This window comes from Balaenoptera physalus (genome assembly GCF_965194825.1).
Source record: "Balaenoptera physalus genome assembly, chromosome: 14".
NCBI classification, from domain to species: domain Eukaryota; kingdom Metazoa; phylum Chordata; class Mammalia; order Artiodactyla; family Balaenopteridae; genus Balaenoptera; species Balaenoptera physalus.
The window spans coordinates 11226565-11244099 of NC_138893.1; the positions used below are offsets into that span (position 1 = coordinate 11226565).

General features: G+C 48.3%; 1 protein-coding gene across 2 annotated transcripts; it reads left to right on the forward strand.

Moving 5' to 3' along the window:
* The first annotated feature begins 11287 nt into the window (after nt 1–11287).
* IRF2BP2 (interferon regulatory factor 2 binding protein 2) lies at nt 11288–15232 on the forward strand. 2 transcript variants are annotated; one of them, XM_082423003.1, is made up of 2 exons: nt 11288–12487; nt 13110–15232. In XM_082423003.1, the coding sequence occupies exons 1-2, from the start codon at nt 11425–11427 to the stop codon at nt 13823–13825; spliced, it is 1779 nt and encodes a 592-aa protein (XP_082279129.1). In that variant the 5' UTR covers nt 11288–11424; the 3' UTR covers nt 13826–15232. The 2 variants fall into 2 exon arrangements, with proteins under 2 accessions (XP_082279129.1, XP_082279130.1); XM_082423004.1 differs by having other exon boundaries at nt 11288–12439.
* Nucleotides 15233–17535: the final 2303 nt, after the last annotated feature.

The window sequence follows — 17535 nt, forward strand, 5'->3', positions numbered from 1 at the left end:
TGAAGGTCTCAAATTGGGCGTCTGTGCCCTCAGATGCTGCGCTTTCCTTACTCAGTTTAAATTTGGAGAAATGTAAATAAACATATTCAAATATGTGAAACTGTATAAGAAAAACATTCTTATTAGCATGCACTTTCTGTGATTCAGAGCTCCTCACCAAACCCAACAGCAGGGAAATTAAAGCAGTTTTTGCTGGAAGACTAGAATCCACCCGCTTATTTACTCTGATTAGCCAGTGACCTCCGGACCCTGTTTTCCATTGTTCATCTTCTATTCACCTGGGGCACTGGGGATGTTTTCGCTTTTCCAGATGCTGTTTTTCAGATTGGTTGATACAACGTTTGGAGTTACAACTCTCTGATACCCTTTGGAGTTCGGGCCACCGGGCCAAGGTTCACTTTTCCTAATTCTAACCAAGTAGTTTGTTCTTTGTGATTCAGACTTGGTTGCTGCCACTGTTGGTTATTTTTCCTTCGAGTGAATTTAGAATTCAGTTCCTCATCCTCAAAAGCCCTAACTGGAAAGGAAACTGGTCACACATTCTCTGTGGCAAACTCTCCTTGGAAACCCTCACAAGGAATTGGGCTGTATGTACAAAGCTCTTACTTTATTGACATATTTATATTTGATTTACAGTAGAAACTGAGCCCACTTCCATATTTTAATAGTGTCCTCGTTGCTTGCTAGTAAGTCTTCGACTACACTTCCCACTACCCCTCACCCCTAACTCATTGCCCCTTCTCTGCACTACCGTTTTTTCCAGCCAACCCTCTGCTGGTACTTGTGTACTTTGAAATCTTTTCACACTACAGAATCTGCAGGGGCAAAAATGATGCCTTGGATAATGCAGAGAGGTCTTAGAACAACCCACACTAGCAGCAGAAAATCCAAAATTCTGACAGTATTAGTCTGGGGAGACCAATTATATTCAGGGATCGCCATGAAACTGTGCAATCTGAATCAGTAAAGTATTTTTCAAAAGCAGGCAAGAGAAAGCAATATTATGAGGAAATCACTGATTTTCACTTTCTTTCTGGTTTGTTGGTTTCACGAAATGCTTAAACAAGAATATAATGACAATATTTCTAAACCGATTGTGTAACTGCTCTGAAGCTTAACAATATACCTCCCAACCCTCACGATAATAGAGGTGGCATATATCTGGTAGGTTACCCATTAAACGACTGTGACAGATCGTATTTCTGGTTAATTGTTAGTTCCTGATGACCTTAGGCTTTGCCTGTGTGTTTAATAACACCATCTGCTGTCTAGGGCAGCAACACTACCTTTTAACATGAGGATTACTGTTCTTACTTCGTAAACAAAAGTGTTCAATCGGAGGTGTTGAAGTTCTACCACAGAATTATTTAAATCATACTACCCATGGAAAGCTTAAAAAAAGAAACTGACTTTCTTGCCTATGCTAGCTCTATCGGCTTCACCTAAAATGTCATAATTTATATACCATAATAAAAGCATAAAAAAGATTTACAGGTTGTTTTCTTGGTCTGCAAAACGAAGTATTTTAAAAGAGCTCTGACTCTGTTATGCCTGTCCTGTTTGTCTTTTTCCAGGCTAGTTTCTCACTGCATATCTCTGGGAAATGTCCCAGTAAAACACACAATTAAAAAAGAATTCTCACAAAGTGGAATGAGATGACTTTTTTTTTTTTTAACTTTTTTTTTGGCTGTGTTGGGTCTTCGTTGCTATGCGCAGGCTTTCTCTAGTTGCGGCGAGCGGGAGTTACTTTCCGTTGTGGCGCACGGGCTTAGTTGCTCTGTGGCATGTGGGATCTTCCAGGACCAGGACTTGAACCCGTGTCCCCTGCATTGGCAGGCGGATTCTTAACCACTGCGCCACCAAGGAAGTCCTTTTTTTTTTTTTAACCATCACCCAAGATCATGCCTCTCTGTTCTGGGGCATGTTGAGAATCCTGCTGGTGTTCAAGAAATAGGAAAACATCTACTACCATGCGGTCTATGGTAAGGCAAATACGGACGGGGTTTTCAGTGGGCTCCCTTTGTTTGGGACTCATACATAGTAGCGCCTGAGAAATGAACTCCTGGTGGTCAGAGTGAGGGGTGAGGAGGGGCAGAGCGCTTAATTTAACCAGGCCCATGCTGTACAGTATCTAATTTAGTGCAATTCTCCAATCCTTGAATCAGAACTGCCTAAAAATAGAGGCTCTAGGGAACAGGAGAACTGGCTTGCATCTAACTTGTACCTCCTGCCTGCGGAGGGGGGGAAGCCGCACCTTTTTGAGGCAGGAGAAGGAAACCCCCCACTGACTTGGTTCATTCATTTATTTGCCCCTTAATCCATTCCCAGCCTTGGTCCAAAAAGGAACTGAGGGGAATGGAAATTACTGTTTAATTTTACTAGGGAAATGAGAGCTCCTTAAAGGTGAAAACTTTTTCACAGTCACTGTAATTTTTCATTCCTTAACATGGTGACACTTTTAGGAATCAGGAGTGAGCTTTGCAGAATAAAGCATTCTAGGTAGTGTGTGTCTGATTTTTGAACTGACTTTTGTTACGAACTGTGGCAAGGCTCAGAGGATTGATCATTATAAGCCCAGCACTCGCACAACCCACAACTTTTGCTAAAGTGTGGATACTTCACAGAGTATGTTTCTTTTTTTTTTTAATTACTTGGAAGAGGAGAGGTTGGCCTGAACACTCACCACGTGAAAATAATCAAGAAGTCATCTGCCAACAGAAAACAACTTCAAAAGTACAGAATGTAGAATTCTGAGCCTAAACCACTTGACGGTATCCCAAAAAGGCATGTCCTGACATGTTTTCAGTGTAAGAGGGCTTCAGCATTCCAAGCTTTTAAAAGAATGTCTCCTGTTACAGCTAAAAGGGGCTGCTTATCCTTTTCCACACTCTGAATTCATGGAATCTGGAAGTCTGATTCTGGAGCACTCATTTTAAAATAAATCGAGTCATCTTTATATGAAAAGTAAAGAACTTGGTTTTTTTTCGTTTTTGAAGAATAGTTGAAATGAAAGAACATCTACACATACATGCTTCCCACCACCCCCATTTTTGAAATACATAGAACTGAAGAAACGTCATTAAGTTTTCATAATCATACCCAAAAAAACGAAAGTCATATAGAAAGTCACGAATGCAACATTTCACTATAGTTAACAAAGTCCCAACAAATTTCAAAACATCAGAATTCCTAGAACTTACTCTCACAGTATCCTTCATAAATTCAGTATATGGCCAGCAAAGAAGCCACACAGCTATTAATCAGTGGAATCCTGGGTGAGAACACAAAAAACCTCAAAACAAGTTTCCACATCCTGCTGACCTATTCAGCCAAATGCCTGTCAGTGTATTGAACTGTTTTTTTTTTCTTCTTCTTCTTCTCTTTTCTTCAGCTGTGGCCCTCTTGAGTAATCTGAAAGGCCTGTGGATACTATATTGTCTTTGCCCATCATATATATATGTATGTGTGTATATATATATATGTGTGTGTGTGTGTGTGTATATATATATAAAATAAGGCAGTCTCTTGTGGAAAGAAATGTTTTCCATAAGCCTTGAGACACTTTAGTTGGGCATATTAATGCTGATACAGATGTTTTTGCCCTGGCTAACTTAAACTAAGTATAGACTGTGGTTTAGACACTCCTAGCCTGGGATCTGAGCCCAAACCAAGCAGCCATCATGTTCTCAGATGATGTGATGATCTGGTAGACATTTAACCTCACAACTTTATTTGACGGCACAATGCCCCCAAATAATGGGCAGGCACTTGCAGTCATTTTTCTGCATTGTTCTGTGGTCCCACATGTGTCAGAAGAACGCTGGGCTTGGGTTTACCATGTTCTCCTTGTTTCCATTACCCCACCCACCATATGAAGGGTCAGAGCAGAAATGGCATCAAGTTCAACATGCCCTCTTCCGCTCAAGAAAGACATGGGCCCAGAGTGCCCCACTGATCCGCCTCAGGTCACATGCCAGCTGCTTGAAGAGAACCTATGGTCCCACAGCCATCTCCTGTACAGATATGTACATGTATGTAAAACAGAACCTGTGAAGGAAATAGAAATAGGAGGTAGCCCACCAGTGGGCTAAAGAAAGAACTGCAGTTTGGGAAACCTGAATTCTAGCTGTTGTTCTACTGTACATTTCTTTGTCTCAAGGCAAGTTCCTTACTGTGCTGGTACCTCAGTTTACCAAATTAATAAAGTAAACAGACACTGATGTCTTCTTAGTCATCGTTAAGAATAATGAATTGGGGGACTTCCCCGGCAGTCCAGTGGTTACGACTTCTTCGCCTTCCAATGCAGGGGGGGTGTGGGTTCAATCCCTGGTCGGGGAGCTAAGATCCCACATGCCTTGCGGCCAAAAAACCAAAACACAAAACAGAAGCAATACTGTAACAGATTCAATAAAGACTTTAAAAATGGCCCACATCAAAAAAAAGAGAATCTTAAAAAAAAAAAAAAGATGAATTGCTCTGCTAATGCAAATACAGGTAGATAGATAAGATAGATAGATAGACCGAAAGAATAAAAGCAGTCTGAAAAATGTTCACAATCTAGCTACTTCTTAAATGCTAAGAGTTAAAAACTCCTAGGAAGTTCACATGTGTTAATTCCCAGGCATGTTTCAGAACCAACTTTATCACTCAGGAATTTGCTTGAAGACCTGAGGCTTGCTAACGAGCCCATCAAAGTTCATTTGTATTTGCATTTCAGCTGTCTGTGACAAGCTTTTTAGTAAACACACTATATTTAGGCAGTCACTTTAGGAAATCTATTTTTCTATTTCTGTCCACCAGTGGTCTTTTTCTAGGGCTCAAACCTAGGCTATCTGCTCCCATGTATTTGGTTTCCTTCTTCCCGGTATGAACTTCAATTCTGAGTGTGAATCTTAATTCTCTCCACGGTTTTGCACTCCCCTTGGCAAAGACGTAGTACCATGTGGGCCCAGGAACAGATGTGCCAATGCATACAGACATTCACTCCAATTAATAAATTACAGCCCACAATTAGTCTTTTAAACTTTCCTTCCTTTTTTCCTTCTGCAGGGAGTTCTCTGTATCTCCTTTGCACATAAAACTGACCAAAAAACAAAGTTTGGAGAAAAGTTTATTGTTACTGTTTGGATCTTTACATATCATTGGACTATCACCTATACACATAACTATTTTAAATGACATTACTTTGTGTGTGTTTGCTAAAGCACATTAGACCACAGCAAGTCAGTCACCAGCACAGATTATCGAAACCCCATTGGTAAAGGCCAAATTTTCCTGCTGATTGGCATTCTTTCGCGAAATATATTCGCACCTTGTCAAGAGAAAGTCAACCTAGTTCATATCGGCTAACGTCTATCTCATAAGAAATACAAACAATAACAGTGAAAGCTTATGTGAATAAATTATGATCATTGTGCTTCCTACAGCCCCTTTACAACGATGAAATTCTATGAAATATCTGACTCCATGGTTTTTTCTTTTCAGTGCCTTGTAGCCACGGTGTATTTACCTGCCTGAGTGCAAAGTAGCCAGAACTGGAGGCCTACAGTAGGAATTAAATGATTTCATGAGACTTTTCTCTTTGTTTGCAAGGAAATAGGGCATAAAGAATTGGAGGTACAGTATTCCAGTTTGGTGAGTGACCAAACCATTTCCTCACTCAACTAAATCCCAGAACTGAATTTTTTTATCCAAACACCTAAGATCAATTTTTAATCTATGGTTCAAAAATTCTAAGTTTCACCAGTGCAAAATGGTTTGCCATTTAAGAAGTCCCATACGAGGCATGGCGCGGTGGCATCTCTCAACTCTACCATATCCCTCTATCTGTTTTCTTTGGATCACTTGTCCTATGAACTATACTAGAATGTTCTTGTTTCCTATAAATACAGATATAGATAGGCAAATCTTAACACTCTTTTTGTTAACACTCACAAATGTTAACATTCTTCTTCTAGACCTCTAAACTGTGATCACGTTTTATTAAAATGCAAAATGTAAACAGAATGTTCTAGACTATATTGTTAGACAAAAATACTCATACTTGGATTTCAGTTTGGTACTCACCTTTCATGTTACAATAGGCAAATCACTTAATCTTTCACTGTCTTAGGTTTTTAGCTTCTGAAAAAGGATGACAACAAAATTTATGCTCGAAACAACTTTTCTGAATGTCCATACGAAAGCAATAATAAACGCAAAGCTATCCCATCATGCTTGACCTTTTAGAAGTGTAACATCTTCTATTTTTTTCAGTTCCCTTACTACTGAGTGTGCAGTAGGAAAGTTACCTTTTTAAGTAAGCAAGCTAATGAGAGAAAATTTACCATTTTATTTTTTTCAAACATTATCCGAGAGGTTAGTTCGTTATTTTGTCAGGGTCTTCCTACTGATATCGTTTAAAGGATTTTAGTGAGTGTCTTAAATATAAGTTAAACCCGCCTCCAGATATTATTCCAGAAAAGTGCATTTCATCATGCTCTTTCCAAAAAGTCAATAGGAGGGTTCTGGCATCAAATGGCTGTTGAATTCCTTCCAGTTCTCCTCCAAATTTCCTTGCAGACTCTGAGCGAGTGTGTGACCTCCATCTCTCCTTTGTCTGTATTTTTCACTTAGCTCTTTAAATTCTGACACAGTTAGTAGCTAACCTACCTCAAGGCCCCAAATTTTACTCTCAGTGGGGACCTGTACCTATGTTCACACATAGGCTGGGGACGAACAGCTTCTGTGTATGATATGTGGATGATTAAGAGCTCCTGTGATTTTATTTGGCCTGATTCTTAGACCCTCCACAGAGAGTTTATCTCCTCCACATGCAAAAGTCTTTTTAATATCTGAATGCTTTCTGCACACAGGGTGGGTAGGCTACAGGGGGAGGTCAAACAGAGGGAAAGTATTTCTAAAATAGCATATTTGCAATTTGAAAACCAGTAGGATTATCTCGTAAAATGCTGTTGCTTAGAAGGAAGGCGCTCATATCTGTTCCAGAAGGTTCCTGTATGTCACGACTCTCCATAGTATGTGTGGATGTGTTCATATAAACAAATATGTTCAAATATGTATTTATAACTTTTTCAAAGTGGAAAGCCCTGAATATCACACATGCTCCTCCAGTCTTACTTACTCTTCCAGAAGTCTTACTTCTGGCCAAGTACAGGGAGTCTAGGATGGTAGCCACAGAAATCCGGATGACATGTGGCTGCATTTTTTTTCTCCTCCAAATATGCCAGGGTCAGAGTTTAAGAAGCTTCAGTATGGTTGCAACATCGTGCTATTAATAGAAACTGCACTCCGAAGAATGAAGGCTGTGATTCCGCATGTGGATATAGGGTGATGCGTAGGAACTCAGTAGTCCCTAGAAATACCACGTCCTGGACAGCACCCACACACTGCTGGGGGCACGGGGTCGCAGCCCTCCCAGAGCTGCGTGTCCTTGGGGCAGAGTTCCATCAAGGTCCTCTGCTAAGAACCATTTCTTTACGCTGCCCTGTCGAATGCCAGTATGGAGCTGTGGTGTGTTAACAAGAGCATGTCAACTGGAGTCAGCTCGGGGGACCACATTCAGATTTTAGATGTTTAATGCTCACACAGGGGAAACCCATGTAAATCTCAGGGAGGGGGTCAGATTTGTTCCACCCATTGAGCTACTGCTTAGAACTGCTCCCTTTGGTTTACCTTCCAATCACTTCCCTTATGCCAGCTTTTGAGAATATCATACTGAATGGCTTTCCTTTTGCTTGTAAACTGAGATTTTCTCTTTTTTTTTTTCAATCTTAAGAAATTCGAGCTGGAAAAGACTGTTGCTTCTTCTAGTCTCAGCAGGAGTGTTCCCCACAGAATATTTCTTAAGACAAATTGCAGCATTTCAGTGTTCTGGTTAAAAGCCAGCTTCAATCCACTGCCCCACCAACACTTCACGGGGCATCTACCTGCCTGTCCGTGTATGAACGTGGAGGAGCCCACTGCAGCCAACCCGGTGACCTTGACTCGGAGTGGCAAAGAGGATCATAATTCCCTTCTGAGAGGACCCGGAGCCTTTTAAGCAAGAGGGCAGAGTCTACGTGACTAAAACATACCAACTTCCTCTTTCATAAGTCATCACATGATGAACTACAATTACAATTCCTGCCTTGTCTCTGCGAATTGCAGACGCATTGCCTCACCCTAGAAACCCTGCTCCTGTGTGCGGAGCAGGCGGCTCTAACTGCTGCAGCAGCCGCTTTGGAAGGGATCCAACTCCAGTCTGTGCCGGGAGGGAGGGCGGTGGGTGGGAGACGAAAACAAAGCTCTGTTTACTTAGCATACATCGATAAAGCTGCTTCGGAGCTACATGAAAGAAAGGCCAGGCAGCATGAAAGACTTTTGATACAATATAAGGAATTGCTGCTCTGGAGCCAGGGCCAGCCTTAACCCCCTTGACCCCGGATCCTTTTATGGCAAGAAACCAGAACTAGGACAGCCTTTCCATTTTCTAGCGGGCATTTCGTTAGGGAAGTTACAACAACTGAGTTTCGACATTGAACTGGTAGTGTAAAATAAAAAGGAAATGCTCTTCACTTGGAGAAGAAAAGCTCTGCTCTACAAAAATCCTTACTTAGTACCTCTCGAGGCAGAATTTGGATCTCGGTGTTTCTATGTGGGAGGGAGCCATCGGCTTTCCCACGAGGGTATTACGGTGCCTGCTCGCAGGTAACTGAGTAAAACTAGGCCGTGGCTCTAACCCCGAGCTGTTTTCTTTTAATATTTCCATCCCTGCCTAGGGGGCCATTTCTTGGGGCTGTTGAGATGGCTCAGCTCTTGCAGCACAGAGACTGGGCCTCATCCCCTCTGGGCAGTGGCCTAGTAGGTGAAGTCACACGCTACAATGAGCGGCTCAGGGCCTCCAAAGAGAGTGACAGGTCCTGCCAGAGAGGCGCAACAGCAAGGACCAGGTGTGGCCAAATCCACTGGCACCAGCTGCTGGGGACCGGGGTCCCATTCTCCCAGCTAGGAGAGAGTGGGGCAGGATTGTAATTGCAGGGCAATATCCGGGAACAGATGGGGAGACCTCTAGGGCAGGCGCACCTTCTCTGGAAATCCCCATGAGAAGTCGTGCAGGCTTCGCCTGCAAAAACATTTTGGTGTGGCATTACATTTTCTGTGCCATTTTCGAACAGGTTTTTTCATGTGCTTAAAGCAGCTCCCTCCGCTGTTTCTCTAGGAGTGTTCTTCCTCTTCCTTGTGGTTAATCCTTTGAGGCGCCCTAGCATTTTCAACAGCAGTAACTAGAAAGAAACGTCAGCAGGATTTTTTTCCTCTCTCTCCACCTACCAATCCAGTTGTAGGAAAGATAATATAATTAGTACCCTGTTCTTCCCACACTTAACCAGCTCTTTCCAGTCTCAGGGAGAGATGTGGGCCTGTTTTCCAACAAAGGAAGCTCCGGAGGCCGCCCTTCCAGAGCTGAAGTGTAAAAGTCCCAACTGAGAGTGACTAAGCTCGCGTCTATTAGTCAGTTAAGACTAACGACCAGCCAAAAGTGATTTACCATAACACACGCCAGCTCCTCCTCCCGATAAAAGTGTGAAACTCAAGTGCTCACTTCACTTGGGCACCGTGTACGGCTGCCAACGGTGGCAGAGCGCGGCGGGCCTGGCCGGCTCCGCGGCCACACCTCGACTTCGCGCCAGGCGGCTCTGCACCCACCCAAGCGCAGCCTGGGCTGCGCGGTGGGCGCGAGGCCGCCCCTGCCCCACCGCCGGGCCGAGGAAGCCCGCGAACAGCCGGGCCCCGCGCCCCCCGCCGGCCGGCCAGCGGCTCAGCCCCACCGCGGGCGCGGACCGCACCGCGGCTCGTGCCCGCGCCTCGCGCCCCGCGCCGCCTCGAGTCCGACGTTGGCCCTGGGGGCGGGGCCCGGAGCCCCAGAGTCGCGGGCGGGGGGGCGGAGCCTGCGCGGTGACGCGGACGCGCGGGCCGCTGACCCTGGATCCCTGGAATGTGCATTCGTTCAATGGGGCCGCCAATGCCAGCGGCGCCGTGTCACGTCCGCGCGGAGCGTGCGCACTCGGAGACGGCGGCGCACGCGGCCCCCGGCCCCGCGCCCACGTCACGCGCCCGCCGCGCGGACCTGAGCCGGGCAGCAGGGTGGGCCGAAGACCGAGGGGACGACTCCGTGTTTGCGAGGGCCACATCGCGCGGCGTTCCCGCTCCCGCTCCCTCCCGGAAGGGCTCCGGGAAACGGCGGGCGGACGTGGTCCTAGGCTTGCGAGCACACACCCTCCTCTTAGGAAAACTTCAGGGGACCGGCGGCGCCTGTGTCCTTCCCAAGACACATGCGAGTGTAAAAGCACTTACCGAATAGTTCAAATAAATAAAGCTCTGTACAAAATGGGAACCACGCTTGATTTAAAAGCCCCTATGCGCGAGAGATTACGGACAAAACCAAGTTACAAAGTGACCTGTTTTTCAAAACATGAGTTTTAGCACGGTTTGTCCCAAACGGACCTGAAGGGGGGGGGAACTCGGCCCGAGGAGTCGAGGTAGCCGAGCGGGTGGAGGAAGGCAAGCCGTGCCAGCCACGCGTTCACGTCGGGGACACGGGCCGCGGCGCTGGCTGGCGGGCGGGCAGGCGGGCGCCGCAGAGCCGGCTCTCCCGGCAGCGCTCGATCTCCGGCGGGGGGAGGGGGAGGGCGCGGGGGAGGGCGGGCGCGCGCGCGAGGGGAGGGGGCCCGCGCAGGCGCCTTGCAAGGCTGTCGAAGAATCAAGTCTGTAGAAGTGGAGCGGCCGCGGCGGCAGCAGCAGCAGCGACGGTGGCGGCGGAGCTGAGGCGGGTTGGGCGCTGACGCGGGCGCTGGAGAGCGGCGACGCCAGGAGCTGTGAGAGAGCAGCGGAGCGACCCGTGGCCCGCGCCGCGCCCGAGCTCCGCGCCGCCCGGCCGCCGCCGCCACCCCGGCGCGGCATGCCCCGCCGCTCGGGCTGAGCCTGCCCCGGCGGCCGCCCCCCGCCCCCCGCCCCCCCGGCCTCCCCGCCCCCCGCCCCACACTTCGAGCCGGCCGCCGCCGCGACCTGCTGCGCTCCCCCGCGCCCGCGCGGCCCGTCTTCGCCCCGGTCTGGAGGCCCGCCGCGGCCCCGGCCGAGCCCCAGCCGCCGCGCCCGCCGCGCCGCGCCGCCCCGCCGTCCGCCCGCGCCCGCGCAGGCCGGGGGGACGTGCTGCCGCGGCTGCAGCCCCTCGCCCCGCGCCCGCCGCCCCTCGTGCACCGGGGGCGCTGCGCGGGCGCCGAGCCTTCGCGGGCTTTGCCGCCGCCGCCTCTGCGGCCGCCGCCGCTGGTGGGAGAGACGCGGGGTTGGGGGGGGAGGAGGGCGCGCGTGGTGCCGGCGGGGAGCGGCGGCGCCCCCCCCTCCTCCTCCTCCGCCTCCTCCTTCTCCGGCGCCGCGGGCTCCTCGGACATGGCCGCGGCGGTGGCGGTGGCGGCCGCGTCCCGGCGGCAGTCGTGCTACCTGTGTGACCTGCCCCGCATGCCCTGGGCCATGATCTGGGACTTCACCGAGCCCGTGTGCCGTGGCTGCGTCAACTACGAGGGCGCCGACCGCGTCGAGTTCGTCATCGAGACGGCGCGGCAGCTCAAGCGGGCGCACGGCTGCTTCCCGGAGGGCCGCTCCCCGCCCGGCGCCGCGGCCCCGGCCGCCGCCAAGCCGCCGCCGCTCTCGGCCAAGGACCTCCTTCTGCAGCAGCAGCAACAACAGCCGCCGCCGCTCGGCCACGGCGGCCCCGAGGCCGCCCCGCGCGCCCCGCAGGCCCTGGAGCGCTACCCACTGGCGGCCGCCGCGGCCGAGCGGCCTCCGCGCCTGGGCTCTGATTTCGGCGGCAGCCGCCCGGCCGCGAGCCTGGCCCAGCCGCCGACGTCGCAGCCGCCGCCCGTGAACGGCATCCTGGTGCCCAACGGCTTCTCCAAGCTGGAGGAGCCGCCCGAGCTGAACCGCCAGAGCCCGAACCCGCGGCGCGGCCACGCCGTGCCGCCCACCCTGGTGCCGCTCATGAACGGCTCGGCCACGCCGCTGCCCGCCGCGCTCGGCCTGGGCGGCCGCGCCGCCGCCTCTCTGGCCGCCGTGTCCGGGGCCGCGGCCGCCGGCCTGGGCTCGGCGCAGCCCGCCGAACTGGGCGCCCACAAGCGGCCGGCGTCCGTGTCGAGCGGCGCGGCCGCGGAGCATGAGCAGCGCGAGGCGGCGGCCAAGGAGAAGCAGCCGCCGGCGGGCTCGCACCGCGGCCCGGCCGACAGCCTGTCCTCGGGGGCCGGGGCGGCCGAGCTGGGCACCGAGGGCGCGGGCAAAGGCCGCGGGCCCGGCGAGCAGGACTGGGTCAACCGGCCCAAGACCGTGCGAGACACGCTGCTGGCGCTGCACCAGCACGGCCACTCGGGGCCCTTCGAGAGCAAGTTTAAGAAGGAGCCGGCCCTGACTGCAGGCAGGTTGTTGGGTTTCGAGGCCAACGGGGCCAACGGGTCTAAAGCAGGTAGGGGCGGCTGTGGAGCGAGGGGATCGAGGGGCGAGCCGGGGACGGAGAGCCGAGGAGGGGTGCTCTTCCCATTCGCCGTTCTCCCCCGGCCCCGAAACAACAAACACCCAACTTCCTGATCTGCCCGAGGCGGAACCAGTGCTTAGTGGCAACGTGTTCCTGTGCTGAAGCAGCATAACAGAGATGAGTCAGACGGGCTGATAGGCAGCGACACAGGGCTTTCCTTTCCCAGCACATTCCTGGCTGCGAGCAGGAGGGCACCAGTCACCTTTTAACCTGTGTGTGCGTGGCGCGGGGGGGACGTTAACCGTCAGGTGCACAGTGCAGTCTGGGGACAGGCAGGCCTATGGGAAAACAGGCAGCGCTGTCGGGGCCATTTTCTGTGGCTTTTTTTTTTTTTTTTTTTTTTTTTTAATCGCTAGGCTGCCTCAGAGCCCCGTCCGTCTAAGTGGTTTAAGTTGCACGTGCTCTTGAAACTCCCGTGAGTTTTTATGGACCAGCTTTTAGAGAAGATAAATTCTTCGGGGAGTTTTGTTATGTGTTAGAAAAAAAAAAGATCGTTTTCAGCGCACGTTCATTTACGTCCCTTTTTTCCCCTCTTATGTCTTTGTTCTTCCAGTTGCAAGAACAGCAAGGAAAAGGAAGCCTTCTCCAGAACCAGAAGGTGAAGTCGGGCCGCCTAAGATCAATGGAGAGGCACAGCCGTGGCTGTCCACGTCCACAGAAGGGCTCAAGATCCCCATTACTCCTACATCCTCTTTTGTGTCTCCGCCGCCCCCCACTGCCTCACCTCATTCCAACCGGACCACACCGCCTGAAGCGGCCCAGAACGGCCAGTCCCCCATGGCAGCCCTAATCTTGGTAGCAGACAATGCGGGGGGCAGTCATGCCTCGAAAGATGCCAGCCAGGTGCACTCCACCACCAGGAGGAACAGCGGGAGCCCACCCTCTCCGTCCTCTGTGAACCAAAGAAGGCTGGGCCCCCGAGAGGTGGGCGGCCAGGGGGCAGGCAGCACAGGAGGACTGGAGCCCGTGCACCCCGCCAGCCTCCCGGACTCCTCGCTGGCGGCCAGCGCCCCGCTGTGCTGCACCCTCTGCCACGAGCGGCTGGAGGACACCCACTTCGTGCAGTGCCCGTCCGTCCCCTCGCACAAGTTCTGCTTCCCTTGCTCCAGACAAAGCATCAAACAGCAGGGAGCCAGTGGAGAGGTCTATTGTCCCAGTGGGGAAAAATGCCCCCTTGTGGGCTCCAATGTCCCCTGGGCCTTCATGCAAGGGGAGATTGCAACCATCCTTGCTGGAGATGTGAAAGTGAAAAAAGAGAGAGACTCGTGACTTTCCGGTTTCAGAAAAACCCAATGATTACCCTTAACTAAAACTGCTTGAATTGTGTATATATCTCCACATATATATATATCCAAGACAAGGGAAATGTAGACTTCATAAACATGGCTGTATAATTTTGATTTTTTTGAATACATTGTGTTTCTATTTTTTTTTTCTTTTTGACGACAAAAGGTATGTACTTATAAAAGCATTTTCTTCTTTTGTTAACGTTATTAGCATATCTTTGTGCTTTATTATCCTGGTGACAGTTACCGTTCAATGTAGGCTGTGACTTGCGCTGCTTTTTTAGAGCACTTGGCAAATCAGAAACGCTTCTAGCTGTATTTGTATGCACTTATTTTAAAAAGAAAAAAAAAAAAGCCAAATACATTTTCTGACGTTGTAAGATTGCCTTACTGTCTGTTATTCCTTATTGCTGGCCCCTTTCTCAGGCTGGAGGCCAAGTGGTGGAGACGGAAAGGAAATGAGCGAAAGGGGCACTGTTGTGAAGTGGGCATGCCACTGGGAAATGTCACCGAGTTTCCCCCCAAACGTTGTCCTTTGAGAGTAACAGGAAATCGATTTTGAATCTTTCTCGATTTTGGATTTTGTTCTTAAAGTTCAGTTGTTGGGCTGTTGAAGACTGCCTGAGAGTTGCTGCTGAGAGATTTTCAGGACTGGGCGGGGGTGGGCGGGGGGGCGATATTTTTTTGTGTGTTAAGGCAAAGTTGACCACTGTTCACGGCCCATGTGATCAGTTGTAAGATTACCATGCTGCATGCTAGTCGGTTGCATAATACACAATCCAGTGACTCGAGGCAGTGATAACGGCTGGGGGTGAGGACAAGATGGCACTGCCATCTTTGCGTGGAGCCTGGCTCTGCAGCGCCACTTGATCTTTCGAAACACCCTGGAGCGCGCTGTCTGTCGTTGGCTGTGGTCGTTTTCCTTTGAAGAGAGTCGAAAGAGAAGTCCAGGTGAACTTGGAGATTGTGGGATTGGTTTCGTTTCTGTTCTGTGTTTTGTTGTTTTATCATTTACCTGTAGCCCCATTGCTGTTGATATGATCACCTACACCCTGTTTGTAGTGAGCGCTAAATACAGTATGGTACAATGGCAGTAACAGCGCAGGGTGCTGCCAGGACTGCCCGTGGGCATATCAGTGACAGCCCAAATGGGGGTGGAGGAAACCTGTAATTTCCTTCTTACATGTGTTTGAAATACCAAGTGAATAATACTGTTCTTCTGGACAAAAATGATAAACTAGTGAAAATTAAAGAAAGGGTTTTACATAATAGACAGGCCCCACCTCTCAAACTATTTTTAGAAACGTTTTGTAAACTAATTTCTTTTGATTACTATTTTGCATCAGTAAAATGAGTTTTTTTAAACCAATAAATCATCAGTTATTAGAAATAGTTGTCTCACAGTGATACTGGTTTTTCTTCTGTGCTGTTATGATTTAACATTGACAGGAACACTACTTCAAATCCTTTCATGTTCAGGTGTTTGTAACTTGGCCCTCTAATTAGGCTGGATCATGGCTTCCAGGTCTGCTACAACTTCTGTGTATTGTTCCCAACCGAGCTTTTATTTTAATTTGAAAATATAGATTGTTAACCCACTTTGGATCCTTCTTCAGTTATGTTTTTGTCTTTCATTTTTAAATTGCTCAAATATTTTTTAATGGTCGGGTTATTAACACTTGAAAATCAGATACTGCACCAAATACAGTATTTTTTTCATGGTGTTTTTAATGAGCGCACCTATTAATGCTGTGCAAATTCATGTTACCCGTCATTGTTATATTGCAAACAGACTTGCATGATTAACCAGTTTGTTGTTACACTTTTTTTTTTTAATTGGAGTATCTATGACTCAGAGCAGACCGGTTTCTCTTATGTAAATGCACACATGCAGAAACACAGTCAATTTTACATGCCCATAAAGACATTTGTAAAGAATTCAACTTACTATGGTCTGTTGTATAAATGCATATCTAGGCACTTTATTATAAACTGGAATTTGACCTCATAGATGTTACAAGTTGATCAGTCATTTGACCTAATTTGTGGTAGCTATCTGTATGTTTTGCATTCTCAATACAGATAAGCTTTCCAAAAAGATTAGTAAAGAACCATCCTGCTGTTTTGAATAAGTCTATCCAGCTGTGGAAAAGACAACCTATGGTATCTCTGTGCTGCTGTTCAAGAGGGAGAATTTAAACAGCTTTAAAGGGCTGTGTGTTGAGTTTACTCCTATTAAAAAATAAGAGTCCGACTGGCCCTTGGGTGGCCTTCGTTAGAAGGCTTGCAGCTGGAAAGTGTTGATATGGGTTATATCTCTGGCATTCTCGTAAGTTAAAAAGTTAACACTGGGACGTGGGTTTGATCCTCTGTTGTACCTGATCACAGTGCAGAGATTCTCCACAGCTGGATGAAGATGTCAGAAAGCTACTTACTGTACATGGGCAGTATCAGATTTCAAATCCTAATATTTCAGCTGTGCTTTTAATACTCAAAATATTAGGGGATGGGGTGTTGAAGCTTTCACTTTTTTGCTTTAACAATTTATAGAATTTAACAGATGTACTGTCTTTCATGTGGCCTCACATTAAAAGTTATGAGAACGTACACATGGTTTACAACTTTTACTAGATAACCTTTCCTTGGCCACCAAGTATTTTAAAAGTGTGCCACCTTTTAACCTTTACTTTTTTAAGTTGAAGGTGATACTTTTTCTATATGTGATGAAACTCATGTCAACTGAAGTGAGTGTAATCTCAGATATCAACATTATTCTATTTTAAAATCACGCTATGGAAATATCACCTGCATTCTGTCATTTGTCAGATTTACAGTACCTTTTTTTTTTTCTTTAACTTTTAGCATTAAATAAAAATAAAATTGGGAGCACTGAACATTTTCTGAGGCCTTTTTTAATTGTTGAAAGTAAGCTTAGAGTGGCTGTTTTAATCACTAGTGGCAATGAGACCAAAGGATGTGTGGGTTTGGGGTTGAGGTTTGACTGGAACGGCAGGAGAATAGCAGGAGATAAAAGACATGGAACAAAAAGGCAACTGATGGAAGGAAGAAAAAAGTGCTAGGGACTGGGGAAAGGACAACTGGATAGGGGAAGCAGATAACGGGAAGAGCTGAACAAAGTACAGCCAGAAAGCACTTGTTTACTTTTCAACTTGCAGTCCAGCCAGCCATTCTGCAATAGTAGATTGGAAGGGGAAGATAGTGACGACATTGAAAAGACTGTCAAGACACGGAGCTGCTCTTTGGAAAGCCGTGGAATAAAACAGCCATGTTGGGCCAGAGGAAATGCACTGAAGACAAAAGAGAAAGAAAAAAAGCCTACCTTTTGGAAAGCTTTGGAATAAAAGTCAGAGCCAAAGCCATGTGTGAGCTTTGTTGAAGCCCTGAAACCTTAAATTTATAAACGCAGATAAAAGGTGGAATGCACTGAGATCCTTTTTCAAACTCCTGTCTGCTATCACGTAGGAAGAAATTTCCTGGATGTTTGCAGCTTTTTCTCTTCTTGTTGATCAGTGGCTTGGCAGACTTCTCTACGAAAGAAACTTGTGAAACTTATAGTTTTAAGATAAAGGTACACATAGACTTACTAGGTGTTTTAAGTTAAACAGCAACAGTTTATGCGTAGTTGAGTGTATTTTCGTTAGAGGTGGCCCAGTAACTTGGGGAGCCCATCAC